Source organism: Microtus ochrogaster, chromosome 7, assembly GCF_000317375.1.
Source record: "Microtus ochrogaster isolate Prairie Vole_2 chromosome 7, MicOch1.0, whole genome shotgun sequence".
Taxonomy (NCBI): domain Eukaryota; kingdom Metazoa; phylum Chordata; class Mammalia; order Rodentia; family Cricetidae; genus Microtus; species Microtus ochrogaster.
Genome location: NC_022014.1, coordinates 30002338 through 30022736, shown reverse-complemented (window position 1 = coordinate 30022736; position 20399 = coordinate 30002338). Strand labels below are relative to the sequence as shown.

At 49.8% G+C, this 20399-nt stretch overlaps 1 protein-coding gene across 6 annotated transcripts in view; it reads left to right on the top strand.

Moving 5' to 3' along the window:
- Myh10 (myosin heavy chain 10) overlaps window positions 1-20399 on the top strand; it is a 131164-nt gene that overhangs the window by 98933 nt on the left and 11832 nt on the right. For all 6 annotated transcript variants that reach the window (XM_026780414.1, XM_013347182.2, XM_005349821.3 and 3 more), the window contains 12 exons: window positions 1459-1665; window positions 3301-3438; window positions 3834-3957; window positions 5632-5803; window positions 6979-7191; window positions 10052-10196; window positions 11068-11274; window positions 13521-13625; window positions 14489-14641; window positions 15007-15255; window positions 15753-15965; window positions 17617-17829. In XM_026780414.1, the coding sequence (XP_026636215.1) occupies window positions 1459-1665; window positions 3301-3438; window positions 3834-3957; window positions 5632-5803; window positions 6979-7191; window positions 10052-10196; window positions 11068-11274; window positions 13521-13625; window positions 14489-14641; window positions 15007-15255; window positions 15753-15965; window positions 17617-17829 (2139 nt within the window). The remainder of the gene's footprint in view (window positions 1-1458; window positions 1666-3300; window positions 3439-3833; window positions 3958-5631; window positions 5804-6978; window positions 7192-10051; window positions 10197-11067; window positions 11275-13520; window positions 13626-14488; window positions 14642-15006; window positions 15256-15752; window positions 15966-17616; window positions 17830-20399) is intronic.

Below are 20399 nucleotides of genomic sequence, written 5' to 3'. Positions count from 1 at the left end.
TAGACCAGGCTGGTCTCGAACTCACAGAGATCCGCCTGCCTCTGCCTCCCGAGTGCTGGGATTAAAGGCGTGCGCCACCACCGCCCGGCTTTCACTCATTTTCAAAGTGTACGTGTTTTCACAAGAGCTCCACTGGCTCTTGTGGTTCAGATTTATATAGGTTAAAATTCACTGCACCTTGCCTTTCTCATTCTTTGAACACACAGTGGATTGTGCTGGCTGTGAAGCTTGTGTCTAACCCTGTGTGAGATGGGGCTCCCCATGTGCCTCCTCGTGTCTGCCTGTGAGGGAAGGAAAAAGCGGAGGGCAGCACAGCTGAGCCAGGACCCCACTTGTACTGCTTCAGTGCCTGGGACCTGAGGCAGTGCCCCTCTGCGGGCACGTGCAAAGGCTGAGGAGCATTTATGACTGACAGTAGTATCAGTGTGGAAAGCCAAGAATAGTCACCTGATGTGTGGCAGGCATTGGTAGTTCCCAAGAATTTTATTGTTTTTAGTATTTTGTTTTGATTTGTTTTGTTTTCAGTAGAGTCTCACATTGTAGCCCAGGCTGGCCTCATAATCATGGCAACCTCTTACTTCAGCACTCCAAGTGCTGGGATTACAGGCATGAGCCACTGCACCTGGAGCCTTTATAATACTTTAATAGTCCCCTCTCTGTTTATCTGTTCCTTCCTAACTAAATGGACAAGCTATAGTTCTTAAAGTGGTAAGAGCTTAGTATTGATTATTCAAGATAACTTAGGGCAACAGAAACAACCAAAAAATCTTTTCATGTAGTTTATTTTATACATACACACACAAGGCGTACTTGAAAGTTCTGCCATATGTTGTGTTACAAGGAGAGAGGGCCTGCTTTTCGTCCTGGCCAGATGGCTATCTTACACCCGAAATAACCACACAGAAATTGTATTAATTAAATTACTGCCTGGCCCATTAGCTCTAGTCTCTTATTAGCTAACTCTCACATCTTGATTAACCCATTTCTATTAAATCTGTATATCACCACATGATTGTGGCTTACCAGCAAGATTCTAACCTATGTCTGTCTCAGGCAGGAGATTCATGTCTGCCACACTGCCCTTCTTCCCAGCATTCAGTTCTGTCTACTCCACCTACCTAAGTTCTGCCCTATCAAAAGGCCAAGGCAGTTTCTTTATTAAACCAATGAAAGCAACACATAGACAGAAGGACCTCCTACACCAATGTTGTTTGTTTTGAGGCAGGGTCTCTCTGTGTCCCCTATTTTTAACTTGCTGTGTCTGAGGCAGTGGACATTGACTGCTGGAATGGTGGTGAGTCTGGTTGGTGTATGCACCCTGGACGAGCTATGGCGCTGGACTCTGGTCAGTCTGTGTGGTTTGTCCACCCTGGATGAGCCATGGCACTAGACCGTGGTGAGTCTGTGGTGTGTCCACCATAGGCGAGCCATAGCATTGACCCTGTGTTGTGTTTTCAGCTGCTGGAAGAGAAGAACATCCTTGCAGAACAGCTTCAGGCTGAGACCGAGCTCTTTGCTGAAGCAGAAGAGATGAGAGCAAGACTCGCTGCCAAAAAGCAGGAGCTGGAGGAGATTCTCCATGACCTGGAGTCCAGGGTGGAGGAGGAGGAGGAGAGAAACCAGATCCTCCAGAATGAAAAGAAAAAGATGCAAGCACACATTCAGGTGCCTGTACAGCCGAGCACTGTCTTTGGGGTCTGCTGAGCATGTGGACTCCTGTGTCTACTGAGAATAGGCCATGTGTTCCAGCTGTTTGTCTGAACCCCAGTTAACAAGTTTTTTTTTTTGTTTTTTTTGTTTTTTTTGTTTTTGTTTTTTTTTTTTTTTTCAAACATGGGTTTATTTTAAGTAGGAATTCTATGATTCTGATTTGGCATCTTACAATATGGAGACTCAAAAGTCAGAAAGCTCCCAGGGTCTGGAGCACTCCTTAGAGCATGGTGGTTCTTCCTGTTGTCAGTCCAGTGCTTACATGGGCGTCTCCTAAGAGATGTGCAGCGCTGGTGGAGAACAGTTAGCCCTGCCCTGGTGCCATGAAGTAGAAGCTGTAGTCACAGAGCACAGCTTCACACATGGTGAATACCCAGACAGATGGCAGACAGTGGGCATTCTGTCTGTGCCCTAGCACACACACATCTCCCTTTTTCCTGCTGCCACCACTGCTTCACAAGCCAGCAGCAGACTCTTGCAGGAGCATTTGCCACCTTGTGCGTGTGTGGTCCAGGAATACAGTTAATAAAACCCAGGCAGTAGGGAGCCAGGGGCTGATGGCCGAGAGGAGAGAAGGTAGAGCAACCTAGAGATGAGGGGAGGGTTTCCAGGCCTATTAGTCACAGTCTGTGAGATTCATAATAGATTTTGATACTAGCAACTGGATTTATTAAAGAGCCTCCATTATTTTCTTCAGATCTGCAGCCTGAAGGCTTTGCAGATGCAGTAGCATGCTTGGGATTTGCTTTAGAATAAGCCAAAAGAGGAAGGTGGGGGTCCCCATGACGCTGGGTCCTGAGTTGACTCCTGGAACACTTCGGTGGCACGGAGGCCTGTAGTGCTGCCCTCTGCCCCTGGAAATATACTTGGACCTTTTCCAAGAGAAGCCATCACTACACCTCACAGCATTTATTCTGAACTTGACCATAAGTTAAAACCTTTAAGCAAAGTTATTCTTGGGTTGACATGTACAACCATGTCCACTAACACATGTTTATTATCACATCCAGTAATGTAGGATGTGAGGAAAGATAAGCATGTTAGAGAAAAGATGGGTATGCGCTTAGGATTCACTCAGTCCGGCAGTGTTTGCCGTGCTGTTAGCCATTTATAGTTCCCACGTTACTGTAATTGTACAGTGTGAATTTTAATTACTGTACGTTATGCCATCTCACAGGTACCAAAGCTTAATTGCTAAAGCTTTTTCCATAATTTTCCTGGTATTAGAAGCAGCACTGCACGTGTTTGGCTTGGTGTTGCTGACCTGCAACTCCCTTGCCTCAGCCTCCTGAGTGCTGGAGTTACAGCCATTGCTGCTCCCCACAGCTCATAGATTTTTTTTTCAAATCCAAATCACCGTGACAGTTTCCTACGGTTATATTTGAAAGCATCTTGCAGAGCCTGCCATGTGGGCTTCTTAAGGATTGACCCAGTTTGTACTTTTGCTTGCGAGGGCGCTAATATCTGCCTCATACTTCCAAATCCCACTGAACATAGAACACGAGCGTGTTGTCTCTCCTGTGAGCTCCTGCCGTGTGGCTAAACCTGACAGAGGAACTGGGGAGATTGATATAGGCTTTTCTTCACCAGGACCTAGAAGAACAACTGGATGAGGAGGAGGGGGCCCGGCAGAAGCTGCAGCTAGAGAAGGTGACGGCAGAGGCTAAAATCAAGAAGATGGAAGAGGAGGTTCTGCTTCTTGAAGACCAGAATTCCAAATTCATCAAAGTAAGAGCATTTCTGTGAGTGCTACTGCTGAAATCCAGGGGAGAGCTTGGCACACTCCCCGAATGTGGCTTCAGGCAGACACGGAGAGGGCGAGAAAATCCTGGAGAATTGTAGTGCATTTACTTCCTCTGTAAGGCTTCCTGTCTGAAGCTCTGAAGACAGACACCGTTAGCCAAAAGTCCTTACAGCCTTTTCCAATCTGTCCTGTCTATGCCACTTGTAGTTCACCTGGTATTCAGGCTCTGAGCACAAGGCAGGCACCGGGCAGTTGCCCTGTGAGGATACAGCCCCTGGAGCAGCAGGGCCCAGTTACCCACTTTTTCTCACATCAGTAATCCCAAACTCAGGGTGTAATTTTGCATGTCTTTTCTGAAATAGATTGTTTTTTTACTTAGGAAAAGAAACTCATGGAAGATCGCATTGCTGAGTGTTCCTCTCAGCTGGCTGAGGAGGAAGAAAAGGCAAAAAACTTGGCTAAAGTCAGAAACAAGCAAGAAGTGATGATCTCGGACTTAGAAGGTTGGTGCAGGCAGAAACGCTCAGGACAGGGACTCGGGAGTCCTGGGGTTGTGCTTGGGTCAGAAGTCGTTGGAAGCGGGCAAGGTGACTGCTTGTGTTGAGAACTTCATTGTTAACGTAGATCTTACAGGGAATGTCGCGTAGGGTCAGATGGAAGAGAATCAGGATGGGTTTCCTTTATTTAAACTTGACTTTGATGACTTGCTCAGGATGGAAATTCATTCTGTAGGCCACTGATGTTCTGGGCATTTGTCTAATAAGCACTGCTTGGAAATGCCCAGGTGATACCTCACAGAGAGTAACTGTCAGCAGCTCTGGAGGAAGTGATGTCAGGATCAAGATGGCTGCAGACGCAGAGGAGGGCATATAAGTCCTGTCCTTGGTCCAGCAGCAGTGTGTGCTTCTGCTCAGGCCCTCAGTGGTGAACCCTCTAGTTTGCTTGCTCTTCTTTATGGAGACAGGGTTTCTCTGTGTAACAGCCTAGGTGTCCTGGAACTCACTCTGTAGACCAGGCTAGCCTTGAACTCAGAGATTCGCCTGCCTCTGTTTCCCGAGTGCTGTGATTAAAGGTGTCCACTACCGCCCAGCCTCCAACTCACTTTCTTAATGCATACTTTTACAACAGGGGAAAAAATAGGGTTATTTTTTTTAAAAGAAAACTTTGGGGTTGGGGAAGGTTTTTGTTTTTGTGTTGTTTATTGACCAAGGTTTCTGTCATGCCCAATCCCACAGCCATTCAGTCACAAAGAAACATAGAGAGACTTACATTAATTATAAACTAGTTGACCTAGTAGCTCAGGCTTTTCTTATTAACTAATTCTTACATCTTAAATTAGCCCATTATTCTTGTCTGTGTTAGCCACGTGGCTTGGTACCCTATATCAGCGAGGTATTCAGTCTTGCTTACTCTGTGTCTGGCTTCCTCTGTGTCAACTGCAAACTGAGTTTTCCTCTTCCCAGAATTCTCCTGTTCTCATTATCACCCCGCCTCTACTTCCTGCCTAGCTACTGACCAATCAGCATTTTATTAAATACGAGTGACAGGGTACAGACCATTGTCACACAGCAGTTGTTTTGTTTTTGGTTTGGTTTGGCTTTGGTGGTGGCGGTGGTTCGGGTTGGTTGGTATAGATAGAAGATAGAATGTCAGAATAAACTTATTTTGTATTCTTTGCTCCCCTTAGAGGTGCCCATGAGGCAAATGTCTCCATCAGTCACCCTGTGGCATGCTCGTGGCAGAGAGCTCCTGCAGGACTCACAGGTCACACTGCAGGAGCAATCCATGGAAGCAGAATTGGTCCCCAGCCTTTATTAAGGGACTGTAGCAGAGAGGCTGGGGAGATGCGTGGCCTCTGATCACTCCTATCTCACCAGTGTTTCTTAGGGATAGAGGATAGGGCTAGGCACTGACTGGTATGGCCTCCCTGTCAGCTCACTCTCCAGATCTCCTCTGCTCTTAACTGTGTGAACTTCCTTCCCCAAAGGGAGGCATGGTTAGACATGATCCAATTTCTCTTTAAACTTCTATCCACACACTCATTGATCTCTCCCCAGCCAATCGTGGGAGGTCTCAGATGACCAAGCACTTGACTTGGGTTATCAAGGCAGTGACCACATCCACTCCCTGTGTGTGCTCTGCAGTGTGGTGAAGGGCTGCTCTGTCTTGCCTTGCAGAACGCTTGAAGAAGGAGGAGAAAACTCGACAGGAACTGGAAAAGGCCAAGCGGAAACTGGACGGTGAAACAACTGACCTGCAGGACCAGATCGCTGAGCTCCAGGCTCAGGTCGATGAGCTCAAAATCCAGCTGACCAAGAAGGAGGAGGAGCTTCAGGGCGCGCTGGCCAGGTCTGCAGTGCCAGCACACTCTGGGGGACAGCTGGATGGGCAGGCCCACATTCCTGCATCTCAGGCCATGTCTGGGAGCATCAGAGAGCCCCAGGGAACAGGATGCGGTTTCTTTAAAGTCAGTTATGACACATGTTCATGAAAAACCCAGCGGTACACAGTTTATATCACAGCAGTAAGGTCTCTTAAACCACTGTCAATATTTAGACTTCCAGATGATTGTCACATCTCAGATTCCTGGGAGGGTCACACAGAGAGCCAGCTCCTTTACCACACCAGATGGTTTTTTCTGTGAGTTACAAATTAGTCTCTGTGTGTTTTGGAACATTGGAGGAAATAACATTTCAGAAATATTTCCTCTCTTAGTCCATGATCTGATATTTAGTCCAAAGCCATTCGGAATATTGAAAACATTTCAAATGTTTATTTATATCCAATATCTCATTTTTAAAGAGTTAACTAGTTGACTACATGGTCTTGGAGCTTAATTTAATTTATAGCATGTTTTAACTCAGAATAACTTGTAATGGGGCTGGAGATGTAACTCGGCTGGTAAAGTACTTGTCTACTGTGCCCCAGAGCCCCAGCCTGACCCCAGCACTGCAGAAGGCTAATTCTAAAAGTGCATGCCTGGAGGTAGAGGCAGGGGGATCAAAAGGTAACAGTCATCCTGGGTTCAATGAGACCATGTCTCAAATTTGAAAAAAAAAAAAAAAAAAAGAAGAACATCTTATTAAAAATGTTGCTAGCCTTCTCACTGTGAGTCCAGCCAGATAGTTTCCGTCTGGAAGCTGGCCTTCTCACTTGGGAGACTCTAGAATTAAGTACTGTTCCCCATCAGAAATCCCTGCCAACACTGAAACCCTGAGTGAGTGCGAAGATGTGCCAAAGAAAGGGGAAACTGAAGGCGTGAAGGTTGCAGGCCTTGACCGTAGGTTTGCTCCGGCTGGGACAGCCCTGCTCCAGCCGTGTTCTGACCGAAACATTTCACCTCAGAGGACGTCTTAAAGTAGAGGAACACACCTCTCACTTTGAGCCCACTGTTAGTTTGGAAATACCTGGGAACCATTGCACCCAGCAGGCCCCCCAGGGGGACGGGGGAGGGGAGGTGTGGTCAGAGAGAAGATGCGGCCCAGCCAGCACCACCTAGTGCTTTGTGCCTGGATCTTTGACAGAGGCGACGATGAGACGCTGCATAAGAACAACGCACTTAAAGTTGTCCGGGAGCTGCAGGCCCAGATCGCTGAGCTCCAGGAAGACTTTGAGTCTGAGAAGGCGTCACGCAACAAGGCTGAGAAGCAAAAGCGGGACTTGAGTGAGGAGCTGGAAGCCCTGAAGACAGAGCTAGAGGACACTCTGGACACCACCGCAGCTCAGCAGGAGCTACGGTGAGTGTGAGGGCCTGCCGTGCTGGGTTTTCCTTCAGGATGTCGTTCCAATAGCCTGCTTCCCCTCGGAAGGATGACGGGGAGTCTGGTGATGATGTAGCTGTGGTTGTGACCACACCGCAGGTTGAGAGATGTGGTCAGAAGGGCGGGGCACCCATACTCAGAAGGGTCGCAAAGAGATTTATAGAGGACAAGGATGGATCCAGAGGGAAAGATGGATGGAGTGGCCTGGCCCTTGCAGGCACTACAGTTGCCACTACAGTGGAAGTCGAGCAGGTGAGGAGTGGGTACAGATAGGTGAAAAGCCTAGAGAGGCAGCTCAGAGGAGGGTGCTTGCTGAGCAAGTGCAGCCCTCAAGCATGGGTGTGGTCTAGGCAGTGTCTTCTCCCCAAGGAGCCAGGCAGGGGCTGTACCCACATGCATAGGTAGACACAGTATGAGAAGGTTCACAGGTAGGAACTCATAGCTGTCAGCCCATAGCAAGTCACAGCTCAGATTAAGCAGGGCCACTGGCACATAGATGTCATCTATGAGGCCATTGGGACACGTTCCATGTTGCTGTCTTGGCTCTTGCTTGCTCCTTCCAGGTACCTTGAATCCAGGCAGAAGGGAACTCACACCTACTAGGCTAGTGGTTCAGCTTGTTATGCAAGTGTACACGCACACACACACCTGCCAGTGGCCCGGGATGTGGGTGATGGAAGAGCTACCATTGCCCTGGTGGGAGGCTGCAGTGTTGGATAAAGTGAAGATGGAGGGGTCATTTGAGTAGGGCTTTTTTTTGGGAGGGAGGCGGAAGATTGTGTGTGTTGGTTTTGTTTTTTTGAGATAGGGTTTCTCTGTCCTGGAACTTGCTCTATAAACCAGGCTAGCCTCAAACTCACAGAGATCTGCCTATCTCTAACTCCAGAATGCTGCCACCACCACCTGGCTAGGAGGAAGTGTTTTTGAATACAGGAGTCAGGAGGAGCACCCAGAAGGAAGCTGTGTTCTCCCCTTCCCAGGAGGGTCAGGGTGTGACATCTAGATCTACTCACTGACCAGGAGCCAGGCCCTGGGGAGAATGACAGACAGCAGGTTGGCTGAGGAGAACTGTGAGACCGAGGTCAGAGCAGGGTTTCAGGAGCAGTTGGTAAAGACACCAGTGGCCAGCCCAGCGCATCGCCCAAGATTTGGGCTGTGAACATGCATTAGCATTTTAAGTTCTGGCCTGTTTTTCCAAGGTTCTGCTTTATAAAAGTCTAACTAAAATTATAGACGTATCCACTCTCCAAAGGCTTTTTTTATTTTTATCTTTTAATGGTGGTTGAGGTATATGCCCATGTGTGGAGATGTACAAATGCTTGAACAGCCAAAAACTCAGATCCCCTAGAACTGAACTTACAGGCAGTTGTGAGCCACATGGTGGAGGCACTGGGAACCGGACTTAGGACATCTGCAAGAGCCTTGTACACTCTTAACCCCCAAGTCAAGCTTCTGGCCCCTTAGATGATCAGTTCTCCCATTCATCTCTTGAAAAGATAAAACTAAGGTCTGGAGAGATGGCTCAGAGGTTAAGAGCACTGCCTGCTCTTCCAGAGGTCCTGAGTTCAGTTCCCAGCAAACCACATGGCAGCTCACAACCATCTATGGGATCTGGTGCCCTCTTCTGGCCTGCAGGTGTACGTGCAGGCAGAACACTGTATACATAATAACTAAATAAATCTTTAAAATAAGAAAGAAAAGATAAAACTATACTGCGTATGGTTCACAGTACCTGGGTGACTGAGACAGGAGGGGTGCCACAAGTTTGAAGTAGAGCTACCCTGAAATGATGTGTGCACATTTACCAAGACCAGCATGTGCTCAGTGGTGGCGTACAGGGAGTGGGGTTGTTGAATCTGGGGAGAGATGAGAGCTAAAGAGTTCACACCAGGATCAAACTGAAAAGGTGATGAACTGGTAGCCAGGTTTTCTGGAAGTCTGATTGCAGGACGCTGGCCACTGGGTATGTCGAAGTGATCTCTGCACTGGCAGAGAGCAGGCCAAGTCTCTGAGCCAATGACACTGATGACTGAACTGAGCTTTGATGACTCTTGTGTTTAGACGACGTTTCATGGCAATGACCTCTGCCCTCTCTGGTGAGAACACGGAGGGAGCGCGTCAATGGGAGGCAGTCGACATGAGCTATGTGTCCAAAAGCAAACAGCAAGTCTTCAGAGGTGCCCTTGAGGGCTCGCGGCAATCAAGACAGCTAGTGTAGGTCTTAGCAAGAGTGGGGTCCACAGCGAGGTGGGTAGTCCAGGGACCTCCCATGTGGCACAGAGCTGTCTTGCAACTCCAGGTTCTAAGCCATGTACTTAGACATGATACTCAGGTTGACAGATTTAAACATTAAACGTGTAAGCCAGCGCTTGGGGCCTGAGCGTAGGAGCGCTGGCCTCACTACTCTTGTCATGCAGCAGCGTGGACAAGGGAGAGATGCCCCCTTACCCTACCCTGGCAGGCAGGAGAGCTGGCCCTGCCCCTCATCAGCTGCAGCTGAAGGGCAGGCATTAGTTCCCTGCAGCCGCTTCATCAAGTTGACGTGGAGACTTGATGAGCCCTTATGAGTTGGGTACATGTGAAGCCAGACACACAAAAGGACTTGACAGCCCTTATGGCCATCACAGTGGATAATGGTTCTAAGTCAGCAGCAGGACGGCAGGTTCACTTGTCTAGAAGGATTTCTGAAGCCACAGTAGTGAGCATGCCCTCTTACTGAAAACAGCCTGTCTGGTATCTGTCAAAGGACGTGTGTACATTTACACTAAGCATGAACAGCAAGTAGTTTTAATTTAACCGGTTAGCCGTTTCTGATCTTCACGTAATGTATCCCTAGCACGAAACGTGAGCAGGAAGTAGCAGAGCTGAAAAAGGCGCTCGAAGACGAAACTAAGAACCACGAAGCTCAAATCCAGGACATGAGACAGAGGCATGCCACGGCGCTGGAGGAGCTTTCTGAGCAACTGGAACAGGCTAAAAGGGTGAGTCCCAGTGAACCTCTCTCTTTCACAGACAACATCTGCCCGACAGACCCATTCGGCCATTCCATCTAGCCATCCCAGCGAGCTCCCAGCCCTTGTAGCACACTGCGGAGGCCAGTAGCCCTGCTCCAGTGCCAGCCCCTGCTGTCTCCAGCCTGCGCTGTTCTCACCCCACCCATGTGCTCCCTCCGCCTCTCAGTCTCGTCCAGGATGGGCGGCCATCCTCATCCTCCCCCACAGGCTTCCTTGACTTCCTGTCACTTTGCCTCTGTTCCTCTCTCTTTCCTGCTTAGTTACAGGCCGCCCTTCACCGTGCAGGGGGATGGTGGTGAAGTGAGGGCCAGTCTCTGCTGAGAGTCTTGGCTTCAGCACTGTAGGGTGACCTGTCATTGTCGCTTAAAAAATAAGGAAATTGAGGCTCGGCAGCATAAACTAGGGTGCCCAGCTAGTGAGTGGGAAGGCAACTTAAAGCCATGTCCTGTGGCCACAAAGCCCTGGGTAGTGTCATCTCTAACCTCAGCTGTGCTCAGAGAGACCCAACCTGCTCCAAACTCAGGCTCGTTAGAACATTTGGAAAAATGTCTTAACTGACAACTTGTTACTCAGTGCACAGAGTTTATTCCTTCTGCCAGAAATGGACAAGAAGACAGTACAGTGGGCACCTCGCAGTCCATAGTTAGTGCCCCAACAACGCGCAAGGTTTCCCCATCCAGAATCCTGGCTGCTCAGGACAGTGGGTGTTGGCGTGCATTCTTCCTGCACATGTGACTGCGGCTCACTGTGTACCTCGCAGGAGTCTGCAGACACGGAAGCAGTGATTGTTAGGGGGCGTTGTAAGACAGATGCTAAAGAATTTTCCTCCTCCCCCCAGTTCAAAGCCAACTTGGAGAAGAACAAGCAGGGCCTGGAGACAGACAACAAGGAGCTGGCTTGTGAGGTGAAGGTGCTGCAGCAGGTCAAGGCTGAGTCCGAGCACAAGAGGAAGAAGCTGGACGCCCAGGTCCAGGAGCTCCACGCCAAGGTGTCAGAAGGTGACAGGCTCAGGGTGGAGCTGGCCGAGAAAGCAAACAAGCTACAGGTAAGCTGGAGTCTAGCATGTTCTGTTAGGTACCTGGAAGGCGCCATCACAGGTAACTATGGCAACTATGGCAGTGAGTGTCTGTTTGATGGAGATAATCATCCTTGCTTTAAGGAAGACATGTGCGTCGTTTAGCCCTGCCTCATGCTGCTGTCTGCTGTGGCTATAGGCGAGTGCTTTTCAGCACGTCTGTCTTCTCTGCTAGTCTAGTAAAGCTTTACACCCAAATGTTTAAAGTATAAATTGGTACAGCTTCTTTTTCCCAGTTAGATAACTGTGTATTGTAAGCCATAAAACGAAATACTCTTGGGACCCCCCCAAATTGGTGTCTTTCTCATTTATCCTAGAGAAATAAAGGTCCACCCAGGTTCAGCTTTAAAGCTGTTTGCTCTAGAGGTGCATGTAAAGGCATCGGATTGGAGCTACTGTCAGGGTCTAGTAAGGGACATCAGCGCAGCCAGTAAAGCAGCGTACAGCTGAGTCTTTGATTGGAAGAGATGCTTGGAAGAATGCTTATGCTGCTGCTGCTGCTCTGAACAAAATATGATGTCGCAGAGGCTCAGGGTCTCCCAGTGGTTCAGTGGTTTGCTCCAGTGAGGGAGCACGGGACAAGAAAGGAAGCTGGACCTAACGGAGCCTGTGGCGCCAGCTGTGGCCTGGGGAACCTCCAGCCCAGGCCCACTGCAGCACTCAGTTCCTCCAGCAGGGTGGTGACAGAAATCCCATCAGATGCTCAACAAGTGGCAGGCAGGTCATTGGTGAAGTGGGTCGTGTAGGCACTCTGCCTGCAGGGACAGCAGGTGCTCCACACGGACACATTGTTGCTCAGATAGTCTAAGCATAGTGAACCATGCTTAGCTTTTAGGGAACTGTAGGACCCCACCTGAAATCCAAGTTTCTGCATCCTGGCCAGGGATGTCACAAGCAGGCCTTTGAAAGAGAACAGCCTCTGGCCTGCTGTGTGCAAAATAACTGTGTGTGCCTGTGTGTGGATTCACACAGCTCTCTGAAGGGATGTTAGGAAAAGCACCTGAACTCTGCGTGGCCCAGAGGCAAGGTGAGCAACATCAGTGTTTCCTGGCAACACTAGGTTCCTGTGGACATAGGTGCCTCCCCTGTTTCCTCTTCACACCAGCTCCACGTGCTAGGCAAGAAAGCTGAAGGTCTTGGAAGCTAAGGGCCTGCTCTCTGGCCCTTTTCATAGCTCCAGTGGAAGGCAGAAGTTCCTTCTTAGCCCCAGAGCTCTTCCTCAGCACCGTGTCCCCAAGAGCAGTGAAAGGAGAGTGCTCTGAAGGAGGCTGTCTTGTTGGCTGGGCAGTGTGTCTGTCCTCCCGTGCTCCTCTGTGGCAGTACAGCAGGAGACAAATGAGGACACTCTTCTGAGCCCCTCCAATTCCTCCTGTATCCATGGCACTCAAAACAATAATATAAGACATCTTAGACCACAGGGACTTTTTTCTCTTCTTAGAAAATATTTTTAAGATGTTTTTTGTTTTTAATGAGTGTTTTGTCCACACATGTATGTCTGTACAGCACTTGTGTGCCTTCTGCCCACCAAGGCCAGAAGAGGGCACTGGCTCCCCTAGGACTGGAGTTACAGACCATTGGGAGCCACCATGTGGGTGCTGGGAACTGAACCCAGATCTTCTGGGAGGCATCTCTCCTGCCCCTTTTGGAGACATCTTTCATTGAGGAGGAAAGGGGGGAACACCACATTATTCCTGAAGTCTGACCATCAACAACTCTATTTTCATTCTGAATATATGCCTTAGCTCTAAGAGCTGAAGGAATTTTTGGCTGATTACTAGTGTGCTTATTTCCTTTTGAGTCCCTTGAATAAAATTTCAAGTTCTGTAAGAATGTAAATTCGATGTGCCTAATGTCGATTAACACAGAACACGCCTGCTGACCCAAAGAGGCGCTTCACACAGCAGCAGCGGTGACTTCCAGCAGATGTAGCTTCGTTATTTGTCTGTTTGTGGTGAAAGTAAACACAGACAGGGGCATGGCATTGAAGCACCCCTGACCGTTCAGAGGGAGGCCGCAGTGAGGTGGCTGTGGAGCAGGTTTTAGCACGACTCCAGGTGGTAAGCATTCCTTGGGTGTGCTAGTTAAAGTTCTCGTACATGAGCGCACACACACACATACATACAGAAGCACACACGTGTGTACACGCATGCACTGTGTTCTCTAGGACATTTTTTATTCTCACTGTGGAACCAAATTTCATCCTTACCTCCTTGCAGAATGAGCTGGATAATGTCTCGACCCTTCTGGAAGAAGCCGAGAAGAAAGGTATTAAATTTGCTAAGGATGCAGCTGGTCTCGAGTCTCAACTACAGGACACACAGGTATGCTGGGGGAGCAAGGGACGGAGTGGGTATATGTGCTGGATTTTGAAACATAGAACTTTTGGCCGATTGATAGGATGAGAATAAAATAAAGCTTTGAAGTTCTGTCAGAATGTTCCCTGTGTGCCCAGAATGTGGCTCATTGCATTTCTGAGGTGGAGCAGCTGATGAGACAAACATGGTCAGGTCAGGGGCTCAGGATGGGGGTAAAAGTCTCAGGTAGAGAGCAGAAGAATTAAGCTGTTAGGGACAAGTTCAGCACCCAGTGCAGACCCTGTGGCAAGGCACAGCCTCGTCAGGGAGGCCAGAGGAGGCAACAGCCCTATAATGCCCCTAAGAATGCTCAAGTCTAAAAGCAGCAAAGGTGTGCTCGCATTTATTTACATTTGGGGGAAGCAGTCAAGCTCAAAATAGAAAGGAAAAATGATAGCGGGGTGGCCGGGACTGATCAGAAAGAGAAATGCCTGCCAAATGCTGGGGCTGGGGCGGGGGAGTACAAAAGAGGACCACAGCAGGCATGTGTGGAAGGCAGTGGTGTCACCTGGGCCTGGGCGAGAGCTGGCTCCGAGCGGGGTTTGTGTTATAGACGGTTACAAAATGGTCTTGCCCGTTCATTGGTGTCACTAGGCATTTCTTGTCCACAGAGGAACTTTCTTTTTATGACATAATTGTCAAGAGAGGTTTATTTTAGTTTTGTCATTTTTCTGGTGGGGCTTGAGCCAGGGTTGATGATGGGCTAACCTATGCTCACTCTTACACACAGGAACTCCAGGGTTGATGATGGGCTAACCTGCACTCACTCTTACATACACAGAAGCTCCAGGGTTGATGATGGGCTAACCTGTGCTCACTCTTACACACAGGAGCTCCTTCAGGAGGAGACTCGCCAGAAACTGAACCTAAGCAGTCGGATCCGGCAGCTGGAGGAGGAGAAGAGCAGCCTTCAGGAGCAGCAGGAGGAGGAAGAGGAGGCAAGGAAGAACCTGGAAAAGCAACTGCTGGCCCTGCAGTCCCAGGTGCGTGTCCCAGGAGCAGTGGTGGCCTAGATGTGTGCAGGGAGCCGCGGCTGGCAGGCCGTGTGGGATTCTGTCACTGCATCTGGGGCAGTTAATGAGGCTGTGCTAAACTAAGCTTGCTGATGTGTTTTTTCTTTGACCCAGCCAAATGCTGACGTCCTTCTTCTTCCTAACGTTGTAACGTTTAAAGACAGAATCTGTGAGGTTTCTGTTCAACCGCCATCTTACAGCTGAGCCAAGGGCTCCTTCTCCAGCCTCCACTTCTCAGTGCTGGGTTATAATACTGAAAATGAGGGGTTTTATTCTTGAAATGCAAATTCAGATGAATTCTTATGCTGACTCTTTTTTCCTTACCCAAAACCTAGTTGGCTGACACCAAGAAGAAAGTGGACGATGACCTGGGGACAATTGAGAGTCTGGAAGAAGCCAAAAAGAAGTTGCTGAAGGATGTGGAGGCACTGAGCCAGAGGCTTGAGGAGAAGGTGCTAGCGTACGACAAGCTGGAGAAGACTAAGAACCGGCTGCAGCAGGAACTCGACGACCTGACGGTGGACCTGGACCACCAGCGCCAGATCGTCTCCAACTTGGAGAAGAAACAGAAGAAGTTCGATCAGGTGAAGGCTGCACCCGTGTCACAGGCCCCTGAGACCCCACGTCCTGAGGAAGCTTTAGCTCTGGTTTTGGTCTAAGACAATCTTTTCCTATATAAAAGCAATACATACTGATACAGCATTGATAAAACATAAAAAGGAAGTATGAGAGGCCCATGGATCCTGCACCATGCATGAGAGAGAATAGCCCCCATGCAGAGTTCTTGGCATGAGCACTGTGTCAGGCTTGGGAGTGTCTCCCCTGGGAACATGTGTCTATATGATACGCTGTGGACAGCACCCAGATGTCAACCTGAAATTCATTCATGTTTCACATAAACCCATACTTCTGGCCTGTACACTCTGTGCTTTGACTGTGGCCTATTACATGAGGGCATTGTTGGCGTTGAGAAAGCTTTGCAAGTCCGTGTGGGGATGGTCAGCCTGTGGTGGTCTTAGGGTGAGCAAGCCTGCACCATGAGTGAGGGGCGTTCTCACTGTGCCCGTCTGTTCTCGCACAGCTGTTGGCCGAGGAGAAGAGCATCTCTGCTCGCTATGCAGAAGAGCGGGACCGGGCTGAAGCTGAGGCCAGAGAGAAAGAAACTAAAGCACTCTCCCTGGCACGGGCCCTTGAAGAAGCCTTAGAGGCCAAGGAGGAAGTCGAGAGGCAAAATAAGCAGCTCCGAGCAGATATGGAAGACCTGATGAGCTCCAAAGACGATGTGGGCAAGAATGTAAGTTGTCTGTGGCTGCACGGCAGGAAGGACCTGGGGCACAGGCCCATAGCAAAGCCGACTTGAGCCTTGTCCTGTAGGCAGATAGGGGCCAATCTCTTTCCATCATCTGGGTCAAGGCACATGGAATTCTTCTTCTTTTTTTAAATCTATTTATTTTACGTATGAGTATAGTGTCTACACATATGTCTCTGATGCCCTTGAGGGCAGAAGAGGCCATTGGATCCCTTGGGACTAGAATTACAGGTGTTGTGAGCTGCCGTGTGGGCTGGGAATTGAACCCAGGGGCTCTGGAAGAACAGTGTTCCTTACAGCTGAGACCATCTCTCCAGCCCCCAGATGTGGAATTCTTGCCGCAGCCCTTAGAAGTTTATCCTTGCCCTGCCTCGCCCTGCTCCAGTCCATCCTGGCAGAGGCATCTCTCAAGAAGGGGATCTCACATCTGCGTCACCAGTGGTTATCAAACCCAAACACTGCAAGGTCCCCCGGGTCGGAGGTTTGTGGGAGTTGAAGCTCATGCCGCTCTCACCTGGCCTTCCCCGTGAGGCCTGAGTGCTTCCTGGAGGGTGACAACAGCTGTCAGGTTTACAGTCTAGAAAGTTCTGTGTTCTCCCATGTGTGCCTTCCCCAGGAGTCCCCATGCTTGTTCTTGCCTCCCTCAGTACCAGAGTGGCAGCGTCACAGAGTGAGGTCCCAGCCTGGCTCTTCTCCCAGCTTCCATTCTTAATCTGGAAAGGGAGCCCCGTGCTCCATAGCCATCTTGATGTGCGCTTTGTAGTCTTGCCTGCTTTGTTGGCTTTGAAAAGTGGGAGGCCCACTGTAAAGAGCAGGGCCATCTGACCACGCAGTGGGTGATGGAAAACCACCCTCATCCTGCTGGGCCTTCTGCATAGAGCAGAAGAGGCTGGGTCAGGAAGAGGCAGCCAGGGCAGACACACCCTATAAAAGTGGAGGGAAAATGCGGTAGTGGTTCTGTAGTCATTGTCTTTGCTATAACCAATTCTCACACGCTCGTGTGGGTTTTGCAGCTGTTGGGTTACCAAGTGCTACTCCCTAATTCTTCTCTGCTCGCCTCTGAAAGCTAACATGACCATGGCCCCCAAAGGGAATGTGTGAGAGCACTTAGGTCAGCTTCAGGAGGTTGGGCAGGGCAGCTGGGTCAGGAGGTGGAGCACTCAGTACAGTGCCAGAAAGACTCAGGTCTGTGGAGGACACTGTTGAGAGGAGAATCGGGCCTTGCTTTGACAAACCCCCTCCATCACAGGGTTGCCCATGAGCCTTCAGCGTGAGTGATCTCTTCTGAGGCTCTTATAGCCTCAACAGCAGGCAGGCGCTTCACCCGGCACCCCAGTCAGCTGACCCGCGCTTTAACTTCACACAGCAGGCAGGCGCCCTGGCACCCAGTCAGCTGACCCGCGCTTTAACTTCACACAGCAGGCAGGCGCCCCGGCACCCAGTATGCCGACCTGCGCTTTAGCCTCACACAGCAGGCAGGCGCCCCGGCACCCAGTACACCGACCTGTGCTTTAGCCTCAGAGCCCTGTCACTCTCATGGGACGTTCCAGTGTGAACACAGTGCAGTTTAAATCCCGTTTCTGAAGAGAAGAGCAGCCTCTGCGCACCAGTGCGCACCAATGCTTCTGTGCCGTAGGTCCACGAGCTTGAAAAGTCCAAGCGGGCCCTGGAGCAACAGGTGGAGGAAATGAGGACCCAGCTGGAGGAACTGGAGGACGAGCTCCAGGCTACTGAGGATGCCAAACTGCGCCTGGAGGTCAACATGCAGGCCATGAAGGCCCAGTTTGAGAGGGACCTGCAGACCAGAGATGAGCAGAATGAGGAAAAGAAGCGGCTGCTGCTGAAGCAGGTGGGTTGCGGGGGCGTGGCCTTCAGAGCCCGCCTTGTGCTCTGATGCTGACGGCAGTCAGCCCTGTAGTTCCCGCTGGGAAGCATTAGCTGGAGAAAGCTCTGGCTGTTGTAGGACATGACTGTCTCGGGTTTAGATCTTCTCTCTCCAGTGGCACTGCTGCTTGGCTAGGCTGTCACAGGGAAGCCGCAGGGCGCTCAGGTGTAGGGAGAGGGAGGGAGGGAAGTGCCTAGCAGAGAGGTCCCGTGGCCTCCTTAAATCACACCCCACCCCCAACCCCCAGAAGGCTGAAATCAAGCCCCCTACCTACCCTACCTACCACTGAGCGACACCCCAGCCCTTAAAGGGTTCTTTACGAGGGAAAGAAAAGGGGTGATACTTAATTTTTTAAACTTATAAAGAATCTTAGGATTTTTAAATTTTATAAAGAACTATATGTGTATGTACATATATATGTATTTATGTGAGTGTACACACATATACGAGTGTGTATATATGTGTGTATATATTTGAAAAGTTTACTTTGAAAACAAATTTTGGATATTTTAAGTGTCATTTGGAATTCATGGGAACAAGTAGTCTTAATTTATATTTAATTTTATTTTACTGATTTTGTTTCATTAATATCAACTTGATTGGTTCTTTATTGTTGGGTAAGTTACACAAACCTGGTGAGTTAAGGCCACATTTCTAGTGCCCTGCTTCTGTGAGCAGTGAGAGCCGGTGGCCTGGGCATCATCTGGTGGCCTGGGCTGTGCTGGAGCAGCTGATCAAACGCCTCTCACCTGCCCAGCATGGGCGGGGGCCTCACCACCTGTCGTCAGCCTGGCTGAAGGCTGTTTGAGTGTCCTGTGGAGACAACTGTCCCAAGAGTAAAAGGCCCCAGAAAGCAGCAAGCGCTGCACCTTACAGTGTAGACAGAAGTTGCTATCCCACCCAGTCCCTCTGCCTTTCAATCCCAAATAACACACAGAGACTTATACTAATTACAAACTCTTTGTCCTATTAGCTCAGGCTTATTATTAACCAACCTCTTATAACTTAAATTAGCCCATAATTCTTTTTTTCGTTGTTGTTGTTTTTTTTGTTTTTTTTTTGTTTGTTTGTTTGGTTTTTCAAGACAGGATTTCTCTGTGGTTTTGGAGCCTGTCCTGGAACTAGCTCTTGTAGACCAGGCTGGTCTCGAACTCACAGAGATCCGCCTGCCTCTGCCTCCCAAGTGCTGGGATTAAAGGCGTGCGCCACCACCGCCCGGCTAGCCCATAATTCTTATCTATGTTTAGCCATGTGGCTTGTTACCTTTTCCTCGTGAGGCATCCTCATCTTGCTTCCTCTGTGTCTGGATGAGGACTGCGGCTCTGCCTTTCCTCCTCCCAGAATCCTCCTAGTCTGGTCACACCACCTGTCACACACTTCCTGTCTGGCTACTGACCCATCAGTATGATTTATTAAACCAGTATGAGTGACAAAGCTTTACATTCTCCCTCAGCATCACAGCCTCATCCCTCCATCCTGTTCTCCAGAAGTAAGTCCCCAGTCCAGCCCACACACAGGACTTCAGGCTCTAACTCTGAAGACAATCATGCGAGAATCGGTACACATATTTGAAACCACACTTGAGAAAGTTCAGGGCAGTTACTATACTTAAGAAATCTCTTGTTACCCTGGACTCAGCAGGCCCAGATCTGTAGCTGTGGTCACATGGGTGGTGAGAACCTCTCGTCCTGGTGGAAGCTGTCCTGCCCCTTCCCCAACCTTATCTTCTGCAGAAGCAGGTGCAGCAGAAGCCTCGATCTCCCCTTAGAGAAGACCCGTTTCTTGTGTCACCCAGAGAGCACTCCCTTCCCACAATGGTACAATGCTTCCATTGCAGTGCCTTGCTGGTCACTTCCCAGTTCATGACAAGTGATTGCTCAGAATCCCCACTGCAAGATCACCCCGGTCACTGGCTGTCCCGGGTACTCCTGAATGAACAAGGAAGCAGGACAGATCGGGAAGCTCATGGCACAGCCCCAGGAACCCACAAGCTGACCCAGCTCCCGTCTCAATGGGGTATTTTCAGTTCATTGTGGCAATGTAGCCATTAGAGCTGGATTGAAATGACAAAGAGCGTTTTTTTCCTCCGCCTCACACAGAGTATGGGTAACTAGTACTAGCCTACTCCTGTGGTGCCGCTGATTTGAGAAAGCCCCAGAATGAGTAAGCGCAGGGAGGTTGCCCCCCACCCATGTTTATCTTGTATCCATCATCTGTGTGTCCCACAGCTCCTCATTCTCCCTCGCCTGCTGCTCAGCTGCCAGCCTCCCTCTTTGCTGGTGTTCAGATGGGGTTTCAGCCTGGGTCTGAGGCCCAAAACCTGAGTGAGCCCCCCTTTGGAGCCTGAATGTCAGCACTGAGCAGGCCTAGCTTCCCTAGACCCAGCTCCAGGCGTCCTGGTCTGTCATCTGACCACTGGCCCGCTGCCCTGTGCCCTCTGCCCTGTGCCCTCTGTCCTCTGCCCTGTGCCCTCTGTCCTCTGCCCTGTGCCCTCTGTCCTGTGCCCTCTGCCCTGTGCCCTCTGTCCTCTGCCC